The sequence below is a fragment of the Saccopteryx bilineata genome, chromosome 6 (assembly GCF_036850765.1).
Source record: "Saccopteryx bilineata isolate mSacBil1 chromosome 6, mSacBil1_pri_phased_curated, whole genome shotgun sequence".
In the NCBI taxonomy this organism is placed as follows: domain Eukaryota; kingdom Metazoa; phylum Chordata; class Mammalia; order Chiroptera; family Emballonuridae; genus Saccopteryx; species Saccopteryx bilineata.
In genome coordinates, this window is record NC_089495.1 from 151,625,548 (window position 1) to 151,645,165 (window position 19,618).

Here is a 19,618-nt window from a genome sequence, read left to right on the forward strand (position 1 = left end):
GTGGAATGCCCAAGGCACGCGCGCGAATGTGGCGCTCCGGGCACCGGTGGCCGGCGACCCCCACTCGCAGTGTGCGGGCCGCTGGGAACGTCAGCGGTGCTCAACCGGACTGGGCGCGCGCGGCGGCTCGTGGTGGCCGCTCGCGGTGGCAGTTCGCGGCGGCTCGCGGGGGCTCGCGGCAGCTCGCGGTTCCCAAGTATATGGGCTGACTCACCGCAGGCGCACTCCCTTGCGGCTTGAATGAGCGTAGCTGCGGTAGCTTCCTCCACACCCTCGTCTCTCAGATTCAAGTGATAACAGTCCTTTTGCTTTCAGTTTGTGTGGAACTCCGGAATGCTCCGAGGATAAATTTTTCTGTTTCTAGTTGATAAATTTGTTGTGATTTAGGGGAGAGCTGTCGGACGCGCTTCTCATGGCGCCATTTCCGTGACGTCCAACCGACTTGAATTTTCATTACAGTAGTCTTCAAATACCACCCACTCATCGTAGGAAAATAATGATTCATGTAAATTGAATAATGCCTAATACAAAGTACTTTTTAAATATATATTTCTATCAGCCCATAACTTTAAAAAAACCTTTTACTCTTTTCATATTAATAAAATCTATACATTTTTAAAAGGTATATGATAGAGATTATTTAATGTAGTATTTGGATGATGTAATTTATAATCTGTATAGATAAATATGACAGAAGGATTTCAAAATCTCATTTTTTATGTCATTTCTCTTCTGGATGTTTGTAGAATAAACATAAACTTTAATTATTCTAGTTTTATGTATTTGCTTTTTTCTTATTAATAATTATAAAGGGCAAAAATTATTTTAAAAATAAATCTTATACTTTAGATATAAATAAATCATACAGTATTATAATATCTAATAATGATTAATATTGATTGCATCACAATATTTCGCATATTATCAAATATTTTCTGTGAATATATTTCTGGTTTGATTGTTTAATTATGCAGAATTTTGTAACTAATAGCAAAATATACATATGTGAAATGGCCCATCACATGGCTTGATAAATAACAAGAACCTTTTGCATTAAATATCCCAAAATGTAAGGATCTGCCTTCTCACTGAGTTGAGTTACCCTGATCTGCAAACTCACCCTCAGAAGACCCAAGAATACAGTACCTGTATAGTATCCAGTGTGACTCAGTCAGATTTTTCTCTGAAAAGCTAATTAATGCTGCCTCAAATCTAGTCCCAGATTGTTTTTATCAGGAGAAAGAAATGAAATACTAAGGGTAAGAAGGTTTGGTAACAGAGATGGTCAAGGATGAATCTTTATAATTATGAAGAAAAGAAGGATGATGATTAGAGCTGTGATAAAAGAGCCAGAAGTGCTATGTAGCAAAATGCAACTGTGGAATCAATGAAATAAAAATATTTTGAACAAGCTCTTACTCTGCTACAAATACCCACTCCTGCACAACACTGCCATGCTGCCTTACCTGTAGACCAGTACAGCCATGGTGCCTACCAATAACTTGTTTCTTTGCTTATTGAGTCTTTCTTCCCCTGCTCTGCCTCAATTGAATGTGTTCAATGAATCCATCTTTTTGGCTTTGACTGTATGAAGGAAATCTATAATAAATAGATTGTGTAGTGCAGCTACAGAAGATCTGTTTGGGGACATGCATTGTGAGCCACTTGCCCAAAAATAATCTACCATGTTCTTTTGTTTTGTTTTACCATGTTCTTTTGATTGATGGACATTTGGATATATAGACAGATGCATACATACATATATAAACAAATTCATAAATATATTTCCATCTATCCATCTACCTTCATCAATCAAAATTTATTCCCTCCTACAGTAAAAAAAAAAAAAAAAAAAAAAAGAAGCTTGGCAAATAGCTGCCTACTTAAACTACATTTCCCAGTCTCCCTTGAGGTTAAATGAAGCAACGTAAGATATGTGGAACTGAAATGTACCCTTGTCATCCCTTTAGTTCAAGTTGTTTTCATCTCTTCCTGGAATATCTAAAAAACATCTCATTGAACTTTAAACAAAATCTCAAATCCTTAACATAGTCAGGTCCCCACCTCCACCTGGAGTTGTGCCCCACCTCATCCTGTGCCACTCTGCATGCCCCTCACTAAGACTACTTACTGGCTTTTATTCATTATCCAGATACAATAAACACTGTCTTAGCCCTGGCCGGTTGGCTCAGCGGTAGAGCGTCAGCCTGGCGTGCAGGGGACCCGGGTTCGATTCCAGGCCAGGGCACATAGGAGAAGCGCCCATTTGCTTCTCCACCCCCCTCCTTCCTCTCTGTCTCTCTCTTCCCCTCCCGCAGCCAAGGCTCCATTGGAGCAAAGATGGCCCGGGCGCTGGGGATGGCTCCTTGGCCTCTGCCCCAGGTGCTAGAGTGGCTCTGGTCACAGCAGAGCAACGCCCCGGAGAGGCAGAGCAGCAGAGCATCGCCCACCAGTGGGCGTGCTGGGTGGATCCCAGTCGGGCGCATGCGGGAGTCTGTCTGACTGTCTCTCCCCGTTTTCAGCTTCAGAAAAATACAAAACACAAACAAACAAACAAAAAAACAAAAAACACTGTCTTATCTTAAGGTCTGGGCCACGGTATTTGTTTCCTAGAGTTGCCATACAAATTGTCACAAACTGGGTGCTTAAACAACAGAAACATACTCTCAGTTCTGGAGGCCAGAAGGGCTGAGACCAGCTCGGCAGTGGGTGTGCATGAAAGGAAGATGCTGCAGGACTTAAGAAAAAACACACAAGACACAACATAAAAAAAAATGGGTACAGGAGACTCCTAGCCTCTAGGACTGAGAGCCCAGATCTCTGCAGCCTCAACATATTTATTCATTTTTGTAATTATCAAGCAAATCAGCAAAGCATGAGTTCAGGTGCAGAGAAGGATGATTAACTAATACCTTTCAGGTATGCAGGAAATGGCTATAGGAATCAGCTACTTCCTTTAAACCAGCGGTTCTCAACCTGTGGGTCGCGACCCCAGCGGGGTCGCCTAAAGCCATCGGAAAATACATAATGCATATCAGGTATTTACATTCCGAATCATAACTGTAGCAAAATTACAGTTATGAAGTAGCCACCAAAATTATTTTTTGGTTTGGGATCACCGCAACATGAGGAACTGTATTGCGGGGTCACGGCATTAGAAAGGTTGAGAACCACTGCTTTAAACAATTTTATCAGTGCTTCCCAGGACAGCATTTTGCCTCTGCAGGACTTGGTGTTCCAAAGTCTGCACCAAAGACTTGTTTCAGAGCAGCATTCTAATCTCTGGCCATTTTCCTACAAAGAAGTCCAAAATCACAATTAGCAGGGCCATGCTCTCTCTGAAAGCGCTGGTGTTAGAGTTTTCCTTTTCTCTTCTAGCTGCTCATGGTGTTAGCAAGCCTCTGTTTCTTAGTTTATAGATGCATCACTTCAATCTCTGCTTACATCTTCTCCCCTAGGTCTCTTTCTGTGTCTAAATTTCCTTCTGTAAGGACATTAGTTATTGAATTAAGGTTCAGCCAAATTCAGTAGTATCTAATTTAACTTTAATTTTTTATGTTTATTTTATTGATTTTAGAGAGAGAGGAAGGGAGAGACAGGAACACCAATCTATTCCTTTATGTGCAATGACTGGGGATGGAACCAGCAACCTCTGTGTTTACAATGTTCTAACCATCTGAGCTGTCTGGCCAGGGTTAATTTATTACATTTATAATGATTCTACTTACAAGTATAGTCACATTTACAGGTACTAGAGATTAGGACTTGAACATATCTTTCATTTTTGAAGACCCCATTCAGTCCTAAATGTCACGCTGTCCCTAACAGAAAATACTGAGTGATAAGAACATGGACTCCAGAGCCTAGACTTCCTCTATCTGAATACTGGTTCTTTTATTAGTCATGTGGTCATAGGTAAGTCACATAACCTCTCTGGGCTTTAGTTTTCATGTCTGGAAAACGAGGATGAAAATAGCATCTCCATCACAGAGATAATCTGAGAATTAAACGGGTTGAGTACATACAGTGTCTAGAACATAGTTAAAAATTCAGATTTTGGCCCTGCTCAAGACTGAAGGAATTGGGTGGGGGTGGGTGTCAGGTGGGGAGAGTGTCAGGAACCTGTACTTTAAAAAAGCACTTCCAAGTGGTCCTGTTGCAGGGCACCTATAAACGCAGATGACTTTTATGAATGAGAACCACACAAATAGACTATTATCGAAAGAAACAGCATTTCGCCCTCAGTTACTTAAGCCCTGCCCAGCAAGCAGCCAGCGGTGGTCCTCCACCCAGAGCTGAACTGAGAGTGCGCTCCCAGACGCTGGGAGGGGCTCCTTGTGACCCCGCCCCCTCAGAGCCAGCCGACGTAGGGGGCGGGGCTTCCCTTAGTAACCTAATTCCTGTCTGTATGCGCCGCGGCCTAGAGCCCCGCCCACGGCTGCCTGACCAGTCACGCGGCACGTTGCTGATGGCTGCATGACGAATCACACGGCAGGTTGCTGAAGCTCGGGGCCAATGCGCAGGGCCGTCCTTCATTCCTTGCTGCAGTTTGAAACTGTTGGGTCGCGGCGGAGGTGTCACCGGTACAGGTTGTGGTTTTTAGCGCCGATGCGGTGAAGAGACGCGGGCCCGGACGTCCAGGTTTGTGCAGAGCCGGGACGGGGGCAGCGGCGTCCCGAGTCGGCCCCGCGCCGCTAGCAGAGGCCGCCGAGGGGCGTTTCCGCTCCCGCCGCTCGGACGGGACGCGGCTGGCAGCGCTGCCGCCGGGTGCGGGCCTTTTGCTGTTCTTCGGCGCGGCCGGGTCGGGAGGTTCTCTCCGAGGCGTGCAGAAAAGAGGGCAGGGGGCCGGCGCGCCTGAAGCAGAGCGGTTTCTGTCGCCATAGGTTCTTCTGACCATTTAAACTATAAGGGAAAAATAACCGTGTCTAACGCTTTATTTTTAAGTAACAGTTTGATGACAAGAGTGGGTAGGAAGGTGTTCGAAGAGAACTAGCCCTTGGCTTACTCACAGTTGCTTTCCCCTGTGTCTCCAGTCCTTTGGGGAGGGCTGCCAAGCTCTCCCGCCTGCGGGTGGGACCTACGCGGGACGTGGGGAGCTGCCCTGCTGCCAGCTGACACGTTAATGCACTCTTCCTCTGCCTCTTAGGGGTTATTTTTGAGTTCCGAGAACCTTCTTTCCCCATCAGCCAGGTAATTATCAAGATACGGAATTTGATTTCTCTGGCGATAGAGAAGCACTCAGAATTTATCTCTCGTTGAGAGAATACCGAAAATTTAGTGAACTGATGTAAATCCTTCACCCATTAAATAAAGCAAGCTTCCTTTTCCTTCTTTGTTTCTGAACCTGGAAGCAGTAAGGAAATTGCTACTGTTTCAAGTAAACTGTCATACCTTGGTAGTATCAAAGCAGGACAGGTGGAAGATTTATAGCGTTTTTTTTGTTTTGTTTTGTTTTTGTAATTTTCTGAAGCTGGAAACGGGGAGAGACAGTCAGACAGACTCCCGCATGCGCCCGACCGGGATCCACCTGGCACGCCCACCAGGGGCGACACTCTGCCGCGACCAGAGCCACTCTAGCGCCTGGGGCAGAGGCCAAGGAGCCATCCCCAGCGCCCGGGCCATCTTTGCTCCAATGGAGCCTTGGCTGCGGGAGGGGAAGAGAGAGACAGAGAAGGAGGGGGGTGGAGAAGCAAATGGGCGCTTCTCCTATGTGCCCTGGCCGGGAATCGAACCCGGGTTCCCCGCACGCCAGGCCGACGCTCTACCGCTGAGCCAACCGGCCAGGGCTATAGCGTATTTTTCAAGAGTACAATAGTTGTCTATGGATGCAATATCTATATTCAGTAACTCTTTAAAGTTCATTTGTTTTTTTAAATAATCAGCCTCATCCCACCCACACTCGTGTACCTAACTGGTCAGCAAACACATCCTAAAGAAAGAAATGAATGAAAACAGAAAAGGACCAAGTTACCACAGTGGTGGATTTGAAGTCCTGTGAAGCAGCCATTCCTTGCTGAAATGTTTGTGCTTATTTTATCCTAATTGGCTTAACTGAAGACAGTCATGCTGAGCTTTAGTGTACTTATCATGTGTATACTCAGTCATACTCGTTGAATAAGGTTGAAGTATCCACAGTCTAGCCCCAATCCATGTTTCTTTGTTTTTGTTGTTGTTTTTGACAGAGTCAGAGGAACAGATAAGGACAGACAGGAAGGGAGAGAGATGAGAAGCATCAATTGTTGCAGCACCTTAGTTGTTCATTGATTGTTTTCTCGGATGTGCCTTTGGGGGGGGGGTGCTACAGCAGAGCAAGTGACCCTTTGCTCAAGCCACCGACCTTGGTTCTCAAGCCAGTGACAACGGGGTCATGTCTATGATCCCATGCTCAAGCCAGGGACCGTCGCGCTCAAGCTGCTGGTGAGCCCGTGCTCAAGCCAGCGACCTTGGGGTTTCAAACCTGAGTCCTCTGCATCCCAGGCCATGTTCCTTGTAATGTAGCACTTTTCCTTGTATCTGTCCTTTCTACTTCAATTTCTTCCCCCCACTTATTTTTCAGCCCACTGTGATTGAGAACTGTTCTACTTGCTCCTGGAACTTCAGGCAAATATAGCAACTTCCTACTTGCCAGATTCAAGAGACTCTATCCAATTCACATCTTTCTTTGTCATGTGGCTCTGACTTCTCCCTTCTCTAAGCTTTGTGATGCTGTTCTTAGAGTTCTACCAATCTAACATCCTTTTCAGTCTTCTGGTTGGCTTTTCTCTTCCCCCTTTTAATGTTAGAGGTTCTGGTTTTAACCCTCTTCTCACTATGTAGTGGTCCTTTATTAGAGTTATAGTTCCCTCTGAACGCACATTGGAAGCTAAGGATCCTCTTCCTAGAAAAATACACGTGTACATTTATACTAAAAAATTGCATATAATTTGAGTGTATGGACTAAAGAATAAGAACTCTTCTCACTTTTCATAGGTGATCTTATCCTCTCCTTTTTTCATAATTTTCCATTATGGTGACAGTTCCTCAAACTATCTCTAACCTAAAACTCCAGTGCAGGGCTCCCACATAGCTTAACTCCAGGAAGCACCATTCACATTGCAACCATTGAGAATGGCAGTCCTTGGACTGATGCACAGCATAATGGGGGTGGTCATAGACTGCATATCTACATCACCTCAATGCCTCACAGGTACCTCACATCCAAAGCATCTAATATTGAACCCATTGTTCTTCCTCCCAACCTCATCTTCTACATTTCTTGTCTTGGTGAATGGCACTATCACCCATCTAGTTACTCAAGCCATCATCTGGACGCCATCAACAGTTCCTTCATTTAATATCTTAACCAATTATTGATGAAGATCTTTCATTCTCATTGCCATGACACAGCTGCCTCATAGTCATACCCTCCATCCACTTCCCATTGCTGACTCCCCGATTCAGGTCCTTATTTATCTCCTGGATTACTACCAGAGGGAACACTTACTTCTTAGACTACTGCATTGTGCTTTCAATTGAGCTCTCTTTTCTTCTGGACCCCAACTCTCCAGTTCATTCTGAAAGTTGCCGGAGTGATCTTTCTAAAAGACAAGCATGATCTGTTTATCACTTGTTTAAAACATTTTAATAACTTCTCTAAAATAAAGACCAAACTTTTTTAACATGGTATTATCATGATCTTCGATGATCTGGCTGCTCCTAATGTGCCCTTTTCATCTTTAGCAAGCCTTATTTTGCACCCTTTGATTCAGCCTTACAAATTTATGTTCCTAGCATACATGCCCATTACTCTGGCTTTGCTTATGCTTATGCCTGGCGTATCCTGATATATTTAATCTATCAGGTCTTCTTCTCTGAAAGACACCCTGGTCATCTTCTGTATTCAAATTTTCTTTGGCTCCATTCCTATTCTTCACACCTTTACAGTCACACCCCATGAGTAATAGCGACTCTTATCTCCCTTCTGTGCATGACTGTTGTTTTAGGGTCTACAGCATTTTTCTCATCAGTCACTTATATACATTTCTTGCCCTCTCTATAGATTATAAAGTCCTTGAGGATTCTTCATTTTATTTCCTTACCAGTGTCTTACGTGTTACTAGTATTCACATAATTTGAATACTCACTACTTGTCCTTTAAATATTTTACTTGTTACTAAAAGTAATTTTTAAAAATTTTTTGGTTTGATTTTGTTTATGGTTGCTCAGTATGTTGAATGATTTTAACACATCACAATTACTGTTTACAGGTTAGAATGGTGTTCCTTCTCTACCTAAAACATTTTATTTTAGTTTAAATATTGAGGAAATAACTAAAGTTAACTCTGTTTTCTAGTACTTGTACAGAATGTCATCAGATGAGAAAAAATGCTCATCTCCAGGCATGGAGAATGACTCCAACCAAGGCAGTTCAGTCTCTTCAGATCTCCAGGTAGGAAGACATGTCTAAATTTTTATAACTTATTTTCAGTAAGTAATAATATGAGGAAAACCTAAGAATACATTTTTCATTCATTCATGCCATTTACATTTATAATGATAATGTGTAAATAATATGTTTACTGTATATCACATTATGTCAAACTTTGGGAATTGCCTTACATTATTTTCGCCTTTCAGAAAATAATTATGAGCTCTTCAGTCTTTCTACAAAGGCTTCAAACAGCACGAGAAGAGGAGCTAGAAATCTCAAGAAACATTTTTTTTCTTGAAATGTTCTCATTGTAGCTATCGCTTATGAATGCTGCTTTTACTTTAATGCCAGCGAACACAGTATCAAACCATTCAGTGTCTGGGGCCCAGATTCCTTAGTGCTCTACTCTAGGTTCTAGTCCTCTGTTGCCACAGCACTCAGCACATTCTGCTGCCCAGGATCTGGACAGTGACAGATAAACTGACTGCAGTAGGTGTGGATTTTACATGAAATGTTTTCCATTTCTTTTATTTCTAAATCTTTTATCAAAATATGGATTCAGATTTCTACGGCAGATTTTAATTGAGAGAATACTGACAAGGTGTATCTTGAGTTTTATAGTTATATAACTTAAGAAGTAAAAAGCTGGATGTCATGTTTATCTTGTGTTAAGTAGAGTAAGTTCTTGTTGGCACTGTATAATGTGAGAAAAGCTTTAAGAAAATGTTTTATGAAACAATTGTGTTCCTTTAATTGAAATTACAGATTTATAAATTGGGAAGCTATTTTTAAAATATCTGTGATTATTTACTGGCAAAAAAGTAGCCTGGAATTGTGATAGATGTTTGCTCCTTGCCTTCCCTTGGATGGATCTCTCCCACTTAGTGTTCTCTTTAGGTGATGGTGCTTGCCCATACCCTTCATCTCTGCCTTATCCAAATTGTTTTCAAGAGGGAACTGATTAACTCATTTATACCTGTGATATTATGATTTATAGTAAGAAATATATATTTAGTCTTCATCCTGGTTTCTGGCACTGAGCTCCTAAAACCATTGGAATTTATTAAGCAATGGGAATGATTAAGGTATATTTTGAACCCTCATCTAAAGATGGGGACAAGTTGCCAAAGGAACCAACCATGTGATTAGAGGGTTGGGACTGAAAGTTCCCAGGAGGGGGAAAGGCTGGAAATTGAGTTCAATCACCAGTGACCATGATTTAATCAATCATGCCTAATTAATGGAGCCTCCATAGAAACCCAAAAAAGAGAATTCTGGGAGCTTCTTGGTTGTGAGCACATGATGGTACTGGTGACTGGCATGCTAGGGGAGGGCATGGAAGCTTCATGCCCCTTTCCCGTACCTTTCCCTATGCCTCATTCCATTTGTCTATTCTTGAGTTATAGTCCTTTTATAATATACCAGTAATCTAGTAAGTGGTTCTGTGAGCCATTCTAGGAAATTAATTGAACCTGAGGAGTGGGTCATTGGAACCTTTAATCATAGTTGGTCTGTCAGGGTTAGGGGCAGTATTCTGTGGAACTGAGCCCTTAACCTGTGTGATCTGATGCTAACTTCAGTAGATAGTGTCAGAATTGAGTTTAATCGTAAGATACCCAGCTGATGTCCAAGAACTACTTGGTGGTGGGGAATAAAACCACATACATTTTAAGTATTGGATCTAGAACCCTTTAGTACTAAAATGTAAACACCTTGTAAGATCTCAAGTGTTGTGTTGTTTTGTTAGGAGACAAAGCTTTACATCAAAAAAATCTCAAGAGTAGAATTTAAGAGAGGAATCAGGAAGGATCTTCTAGACATGCCAGATATCATTTTGTTAAATACTCAAAATGATGTTAAAAATAAAATAGCTATACATTTCTATATATAGTAAATATGTACAGCCTTTGTTTTTTGTTTTTTGCCTGAGTGTCCATTGTAACAGTGTTGTATTATTTATTACTGGTTTCACAAAGGAAGAGTATGAAGAACTGCTTCGTTATGCTGTAGTGACTCCAAATATTGAATCAGCTGCTTCACAGCCATCTCAATCTAAGGGAGAAGTGATGCCAGATGTTAGATTTCCTACTAGAATCAATGATATTCTTCATAATCAAGGTTATGTATATTTTTCTTTTTTTTTTTTTTTTTTAATAAATTTTTATTAATGGTAATGGGATGACATTAATAAATCAGGGTACATATATTCAAAGAAAACATGTCTAGGTTATTTTGTCATCAAATTATGTTGCAAACCCCTCGCCCAAAGTCAAATTGTCCTCCGTCACCCTCTATCTAGTTCTCTGTGCCCCTCCCCCTCCCCCTAACTCTCTCCCTCCCTCCCTCCCATGTCCTCCCTCCCCCCCCCCACCCTTGGTAACCACCACACTCTTGTCCATGTCTCTTAGTCTCATTTTTATGTTCCACCAATGTATGGAATCATGTAGTTCTTGTTTTTTTCTGATTTGCTTATTTCACTCCTTATAATGTTATCAAGATCCCACCATTTTGCTGTAAATGATCTGATGTCATCATTTCTTATGGCTGAGTAGTATTCCATAGTGTATATGTGCCACATCTTCTTTATCCAGTCTTCTATTGAAGGGATTTTTGGTTGTTTCCATGTCTTGGCCACTGTGAACAGTGCTGCAATGAACATGGGGCTACATGTGTCTTCACGTATCAATGTTTCTGAGGTTTTGGGGTATATACCCAGTAGAGGGATTGCTGGGTCATAAGGTAGTTCTATTTGCAGTTTTTTGAGGAACCACCATACTTTCCTCCATAATGGTTGTACTACTTTACAGTCCCACCAACAGTGAATGAGGGTTCCTTTTTCTCCACAGCCTCTCCAAAATTTGCTATTACTCGTCTTCTTGATAATAGCTAATCTAACAGGAGTGAGGTGGTATCTCATTGTAGTTTTGATTTGCATTTCTCTAATAACTAATGAAGCTGAGCATCTTTTCATATATCTGTTGGCCATTTGTATCTCTTCCTGGGAGAAGTGTCTGTTCATGTCCTCTTCCCATTTTTTTTATTGGATTGTTTGTTTGTTGTTGAGTTTTATGAGTTCTTTGTAAATTTTGGATATTAGGCCCTTATCTGAGCTGTCGTTTGAAAATATCAGTTCCCATATAGTTGGCTGTCTGTTTATTTTGATATCAGTTTCTCTTGCTGAGCAAAAACTTTTAATTCTGATGTAGTCCCATTCATTTATCTTTGCCTTCACTTCTCTTGCCATTGGAGTCAAATTCATAAAATGTTCTTTAAAACCCAGGTCCATGATTTTAGTACCTATGTCTTCTTCTATGTACTTTATTGTTTCAGGTCTTATATTTAGGTCTTTGATCCATTTTGAATTAATTTTAGTACACGGGGACAGGCTGTAGTCGAGTTTCATTCTTTTGCATGTGGCTTTCCAGTTTTCCCAACACCATTTGTTGAAGAGGCTTTCTTTTCTCCATTGTGTGTTGTTGGCCCCTTTATCAAAGATTATTTGACCATATATATGTGGTTTTATTTCTGGGCTTTCTATTCTGTTCCATTGGTCTGAGTGTCTATTTTTTTGCCAATACCATGCTGTTTTGATTATCGTGGCCCTATAATATAGTTTAAAGTCAGGTATTGTAATGCCCCCAGCTTCATTCTTTTTCCTTAGGATTGTTTTGGCTATTCGGGGTTTTTTATAGTTCCATATAAATCTGATGATTTTTTGTTCCAGTTCTTTAAAAAATGTCATAGGGATTTTGATGGGAATTACATTAAATTTGTATATTGCTTTGGGTAATATGGCCATTTTGATTATATTTATTCTTCCTATCCAAGAACAAGGAATATTTTTCCATCTCATTGTATCTTTTTCGATTTCCCTTAACAATGCTTTGTAATTTTCATTATATAGGTCCTTTACGTTCTTTGTTATGTTTATTCCTAGGTATTTTATTTTTTTTGTTGCAATCGTGAAGGGGATTATTTTTTTGAGTTCGTTTTCTAATATTTCATTGTTGGCATATAGAAAGGCTATGGACTTTTGTATGTTAATTTTGTATCCTGCGACCTTACTGTATTGGTTTATTGTTTCTAATAATCTTTTTGTGGAGTCCTTCGGGTTTTCGATGTATAGGATCATATCATCAGCAAAAAGTGATAGCTTTACTTCTTCTTTTCCGATATGGATGCCTTTTATTTCTTTGTCTTGTCTGATTGCTCTGGCCAGAACTTCTAGCACCACGTTGAATAAGAGTGGAGAGAGTGGACAACCCTGTCTTGTTCCTGATTTAAGGTAGAAAGTCCTCAGTTTTATGCCGTTTAATAGGATGTTGGCTGATGGTTTATCATATATGGCCTTTATCATGTTGAGATATTTTCCTTCTATACCCATTTTGTTGAGAGTCTTAAACATAAAATTGTGTTGTATTTTATCAAAAGCCTTTTCTGCGTCTATTGATAAGATCATGTGGTTTTTGTTCTTTGTTTTGTTGATATGGTGTATTACGTTAACCGTTTTGCGTATGTTGAACCATCCTTGAGATTCTGGGATGACTCCCACTTGATCATGATGTATTATTTTTTTAATATGTTGTTGTATTCGGTTTGCCAGTATTTTGTTTAGTATTTTAGCATCTGTATTCATTAGAGATATTGGTCTGTAGTTTTCTTTTTTTGTGCCATCCTTGCAAGGTTTTGGTATGAGGGTTATGTTGGCCTCATAAAATGTGTTTGGAAGTATTGCTTCTTCTTCAATTTTTTGGAAGACTTTCAGTAGAATAGGAACCAAGTCTTCTTTGAATGTTTGATAGAATTCACTAGTATAACCGTCTGGGCCTGGACTTTTATTTTTGGGGAGGTTTTTAATAGTTTTTTCTATTTCCTCCCTGCTGATTGGTCTGTTTAGGCTTTCTGCTTCTTCATGACTCAGTCTAGGAAGGTTGTATTGTTCTAGGAATTTATCCATTTCTTCTAGATTGTTGTATTTGGTGGCATATAATTTTTCATAGTATTCTACAATAATTCTTTGTATTTCTATGATGTCTGTGGTGATCTCTCCTCTTTCATTTTGGATTTTATTTATTTGAGTCCTGTGTCTTTTTTCCTTGGTGAGTCTTGCCAAGGGTTTGTCAATTTTGTTGATCTTTTCAAAGAACCAGCTCCTTGTTTTATTGATTTTTTCTATAGTTTTTCTGTTCTCTATTTCATTTATTTCTGCTCTGATTTTTATTATCTCCTTTCTTCGGCTGGTTTTGGGTTGTCTTTGTTCTTCTTTTTCTAGTTCTTTAAGGTGTGAAGTTAAGTGGTTTACTTCGGCTCTCTCTTGTTTGTTCATATAGGCCTGAAGTGATATGAACTTTCCTCTTATTACTGCTTTTGCTGCATCCCAGAGATTCTGATATGTCGTATTTTCATTTTCATTTGTCTGTATATATCTTTTGATTTCTGCACTTATTTCTTCTTTGACCCATTCATTTTTTAGAAGTATGTTGTTTAGTTTCCACATTTTTGTGGGTTTTTCCCCCTCTTTTTTGCAGTTGAATTCTAGTTTCAAGGCTTTATGATCAGAAAATATGCTTGGTACAATTTCAATTTTTCTAAATTTGCTGATATTGTCTTTGTGGCCCAACATATGGTCAATTCTTGAGAATGTTCCATGTACACTAGAGAAAAATGTATACTCTGCCGCTTTGGGATGAAGTGTCCTGTAGATGTCTATCATATCCAGGTGTTCTAGTATTTCGTTTAAGGCCACTATATCTTTATTGATTCTCTGTTTGGATGACCGATCTAGAGCCGTCAGTGGTGTATTGAGGTCTCCAAGTATGATTGTATTTTTGTTAGTTTTTGTTTTAAGGTCAATAAGTAGCTGTCTTATATATTTTGGTGCTCCTTGGTTTGGTGCATATATATTAAGGATTGTTATGTCTTCTTGATTCAACTTCCCCTTAATCATTATGAAATGACCATTTTTGTCTCTGAGTAATTTTTCTGTCTTGTAGTCAGCATTATTAGATATGAGTATTGCTACACCTGCTTTTTTTTGGGTGTTGTTTGCTTGGAGTATTGTTTTCCAGCCTTTCACTTTGAATTTGTTTTTATCCTTGTTGCTTAGATGTGTTTCTTGTAGGCAGCATATAGTTGGATTTTCTTTTTTAATCCATTCTGCTACTCTGTGTCTTTTTATTGGTAAGTTTAATCCATTTACATTTAGTGTAATTATTGACACTTGTGGGTTCCCTACTGCCATTTTATAAATTGCTTTCTGTTAGTTTTGTATCTAGTTTGATTCTTCTCTTTTGTTTTGCTATCATTTGTTTTTGTTTGTTTGTGTTCCATACTTCTTTCCTCTGTTGCTACCTTTTTTAAGTCAAGTGTTTTTGTGGTGGTTTTTTTAAGGGTGGTTACCATTAAGTAATGAAAAGGGTACCTACCATATTCATTGTAGTACCCTATCTTATAAGTATTTCTGCACTTCATCATCCTTTGCTACTGTTAATCTCCATCCTCTCCCCCCTTTTTTTCCTTTGTTGTCACAGTTTAAGTTTGGTTTTATTGTGTTCTTGGTGGAGCTGTTACTTGTGGTGTTGTTTTCTTTTGTTCTTTGAATCTGGTTGGAAAACCCCCCTTAGTATTTCCTGGAGTGGGGGCTTTCTGTTGATAAATTCTCTCATCTTTTCTGTATTTGTGAATGTTTTTATATCTCCTTCATACTTGAAGGATAGCTTTGATGGGTATAGTATTCTTGGCTGAAAGTTCCTCTCTTTCAGGGCTTTAAATATTGGGGTCCACTCTCTTCTAGCTTGTAGAGTTTCTGCTGAGAAATCTGATGATAATCTAATAGGCCTTCCTTTATATGTTGTACTCTTCTTTTCCCTGGCTGCCTTGAGAATTTTTTCTTTGTCATTGGTTTGTGTCATCTTTATTATGATGTGCCTTGGAGTGGGTTTGTTGGGGTTAAGAAAACTTGGTGTTCTGTTTGCTTCTTGAATTTGAGGCTTTAGTTCCTTCCACAGGCTTGGGAAGTTCTCGTCTATTATTTGTTTGAGTATATTCTCCATTCCATTTTCTTTCTCTTCTCCCTCTGATATACCTATTATTCTTATGTTATTCTTTCTGATGGAGTCAGACAATTCCTGTAGGGCTTTCTCGTTTTTTATTATTTTTGAGTCTCTTTCTTCTTCTCTCTGTTGTGCCTCAAGTTGTTTGTCTTCTATTTCACTAATCCTATCTTCAATCTGGGCTGTTCTGTTAGCTGAGCTTGTTACCTCGTTTTTCAGCTCGTGAATTGAGTTTTTCATTTCTGTTTGATTTGTTTTTATAGTTTCAATTTCCTTGGTAATATATTCTTTGTGTTCATTGAGTTGTTTTCTGATCTCCCTATATTGCCTTTCTGTGTTTTCTTGTATATCTCTGAGTATTTTTAAGATTTCTATTTTAAATTCTCTGTCATTTAGCTCCAAGGCTTCCAATATGTTAAGTCTTTTCTCCATAGATTTTTCCACATCTATTTGTGTTACCTCTCTTTCTTTTGTATCCATAATATTCGATTTCCTCTTTCTTATCGGCATCTGAGGGTGGTCTTATTGATAGCACACAGGCGCACTCCCTGGCGGCTTGAATGAGCGTCGCTGCGGTAGCTTCCTCCACACCCTCGTCTCTCAGATTCAAGTGATAACAGTCCTTTTGCTTTAAGTTTGTGTGGAACTCCGGAATGCTCCGAGGATAAATTTTTCTGTTTCTAGTTGATAAATTTGTTGTGATTTAGGGGAGAGCTGTCGGACGCGCTTCTCACGGCACCATTTCCGTGACGTCACTCAAGGTTATGTATATTTTTCAAGATAGCTCTTAATGTAAGACAGGAGTAGTCAACCTTTTTATACCTACCGCTCACTTTTGTATCTCTGTTAGTAGTAAAATTTTCTAACTGCCCACCGGTTCCACAGTAATGGTGATTTATAAAGTAGGGAAGTAACTTTACTTTATAAAATTTATAAAGCAGAGTTATAACAAGTTAAAGCATATAATAATAATTACTTACCAAGTACTTCATGTTGGATTTTGGCTAAGTTTGGCAGAATAAATCTTTATAAAATAACTTACTATAGTTAAATCTATCTTTTTATTTATACTTTGGTTGCTCTGCTACCACCACCATGAAAGCTGGAATGCCCACTAGTGGGCGGTAGGGACAGGTTGACTACCACTGATTTAAGATGTTAAGTTTATTAATGCTACTGACTTATGATTGTTGAAAATGCTTCTCTAGTTATTCTAAGTTAGTGGTGAATATCACTATTATCTGAGGAAACTTTTTACATTTTAGTATGTTATTCTTGGCTCTTACATGATAGATTTTTATTTGAGCATCCTTTGACTATTATTTTTATGAAAAGTAATAATGATAAAGCAACACTGTAGCCATTACATGTCTCTTAGTGGAGGACATTGAGTCTCTATACTTGTATCAATGGAAGTTTGCCAGGATTATCTTGGAAAATAAAAGCCCAGCCCCTCAAATTAAAAATGGTCTATAGAGAACTCTCAGAACCCCTTAAGTTTATCAACCATGTGCTAGGACTTTGTCAGAAGTATTTCTATGGTAGAACAACTGTTTACATTATCACCACGAACATGAGCTCATCTTTGGACTATGTCAGTGACAGAATTGAGAACTCATACAAACCAGGATGTATGTTGATAGGTGAGTAAAAGTTTGAAAAAGGATGATGAAGCTCCTTTTACCTATTTGTTCCCTATTCATAAGGTGACCAACTTTTTCACAATGAAAAAGAGGACAAAAATAAATTGAAGAAAACAATATTGTAAATAAAAGAAACATTTTATTCATTGCAATAATATTACAGTATAGGCCCTGGCCGGTTGGCTCAGCGGTAGAGCGTCGGCCTGGCGTGCAGGGGACCCAGGTTCGATTCCCGGCCAGGGCACATAGGAGAAGCGCCCATTTGCTTCTCCACCCCCCCCTTCCTCTCTGTCTCTCTCTTCCCCTCCTGCAGTGAGGCTCCATTGGAGCAAAGATGGCCCGGGCGCTGGGGATGGCTCCTTGGCCTCTGCCTCAGGCGCTAGAGTGGCTCTGGTCACGGCAGAGCAACGCCCCGGAGGGGCAGTGCATCGCCCCCTGGTGGGCAGAGCATTGCCCTGGAGGGGCAGTGCATCGCCCCCTGGTGGGCAGAGCATCACCCCTGGTGGGCGTGCCGGGTGGATCCCGGTCGGGCGCATGCGGGAGTCTGTCTGTCTCTCCCCGTTTCCAGCTTCAGAAAAATACAAAATAATAATAATAATAATATTACAGTATAATATGATAAATGCATAATGAAAACATTTGTAACATTATATTGTAATTATGCTAACATGCCTGTTAACTTTTAATAATAGTAAGAAAAAAGTACTCATTTAGATACAAATATGTCACATCACACAGTGAATCAACTCTGCATCGATCGAATACAGATATTTACAGATTAGTCTTCCAATATCAAAAAGGAGGACACTTTTCGAGGGAAGATAGAACTTACAAAAGAAGGACTGTCCGCCCTAAAGGACTATTGATCACCTTACTATTCGGTAAGGTACAGGATCCCAAACAGCTCTCTCTAAATAAGGGTACAGAAAGCCCTTGTAGAACAGCCCTGATGATGGGCAGTTATCAACAATAGGAGTAACTGAAAGGATCCCTCCTTGGAGGCAGATGGGATAGCCTATTTAGTCAAAGGCTCCTGGGTTTCTGGTATGTCACAGCTCTTGTGTCTGTTTTCCTTCTCCGTCTGTGGACATGGAGTTTTCATTGCTTCTCAGTCCTTGGTCTACTGCATTGGATCAACAAATAGACCACAATTATAAAACCCATGTTATTTATTCTACCACTGAAACTTTCTAACACTCAATATTTTCTACCCAAATTTCATTGATCTTCAAGAGATATGACCCTTAGAATAATACTGTATCAGTGATCTTGACCATGATTTGATTACACCAGCATCTCAACATGGCATTCCTCCTGAGCAAACCCAAAGTGCTGCATAGTCTCTTACAAATGTGTATATACAATCAACGTGTTAGCCCTCTAAACCTCTACCCTTAAGGTGGTCACCAAAAGCTTGTTTCCTTCTCCATTGGTAAAGTCATTCTTGTGACGTTTTTCCCAGTTTCCTTTCCACTATGTATTGACTAAAAGTTCCAGAGGTGAAAATATGGAAGTCCCTTGTTTGGGGTGGAACAGTGTCACTTTAGTCTGATAGCAGCTAGTGAAAAGCAGCAGGCCCCTAGAAATATACAGTGTTCTTAGATAGCATAATCTTTTTAAGTTCTAATATCATTCATCCACTGGTTCTCTTACTGTAATTTGAATGCCGTAGTAGACTGAATTCTCTTTCATCCATATTTTGTTGGGTGAAATTGAACTTGTTAATGATACAGTAACACATTTTCTAGTGTCAGAGCCTTTTCTTTATTGTTCTTTGTTTTAATGTTTCTATGCATATGCTCCTACAGCATGTTGTATTGTCCTTGTTCTAAAATCTTACTTATGTACCTCAGCCTTCCTAAATTAGATGTGTATGATTATGCATTTTATTTAAGAGTGCTTTGGTTTAATTTAAAAAAAAAAAACTATTTCCTTTTTAATAGGAAATAGCCCTGTAGAAAGAGAAACAAGGATGGAAGTTGGAAAAGGATGTGATTGTGATTTAAATATTGCAGGTCATTCAAAGACAGAAGGTATGATTTTTTTTCCTTAGCTTGTTTTTATTATGTAAAACTTTGTGGATTAATGAATGTTGTCTATATAGTAATAATAATTTTAGCATATTATTGGTAGGATTTTAAAATGCTATTGTTGCTAATTTATTAAGTAATACTACTTAAAATAATTTCATGAGATACAACATAGTACAATTAAGACAAACAGGTTTATGTATTATGTATGATAACCTTTCCTAAATCTGCTATGTTAGAGAGCAAATATTTTTAAAGATTCCATGGGATATTAGGTAATTTTGTCGATTTAAATTTTTTTTAAACAATACATCATTTTCCAATTTCTAGGCATTTCTGTACATTTTTAGCTTAAATTTATTTTAAAAGAAAAGTTTACATGTTATTTCTGGTTAAAAGGAAGTTTTCTGTAAGTGCATAAAACTAATATACACTTACACTTGTTACAAATAGAAAGCAATGGAAAAAAGAAATGCAACTAAA

General features: G+C 39.4%; 1 protein-coding gene across 2 annotated transcripts in view; it reads left to right on the forward strand.

The window, feature by feature from the left end:
* The first annotated feature begins 4,510 nt into the window (after window positions 1-4,510).
* Window positions 4,511-19,618, forward strand: part of POC5 (POC5 centriolar protein) — a 46,205-nt gene continuing 31,097 nt past the window's right edge. For both annotated transcript variants that reach the window (XM_066236917.1, XM_066236916.1), the window contains exons 1-4: window positions 4,511-4,641; window positions 8,333-8,428; window positions 10,387-10,528; window positions 19,049-19,138. In XM_066236917.1, coding sequence (XP_066093014.1) covers window positions 8,345-8,428; window positions 10,387-10,528; window positions 19,049-19,138 — 316 coding nt within the window. In that variant the 5' untranslated portion in view covers window positions 4,511-4,641; window positions 8,333-8,344. The remainder of the gene's footprint in view (window positions 4,642-8,332; window positions 8,429-10,386; window positions 10,529-19,048; window positions 19,139-19,618) is intronic.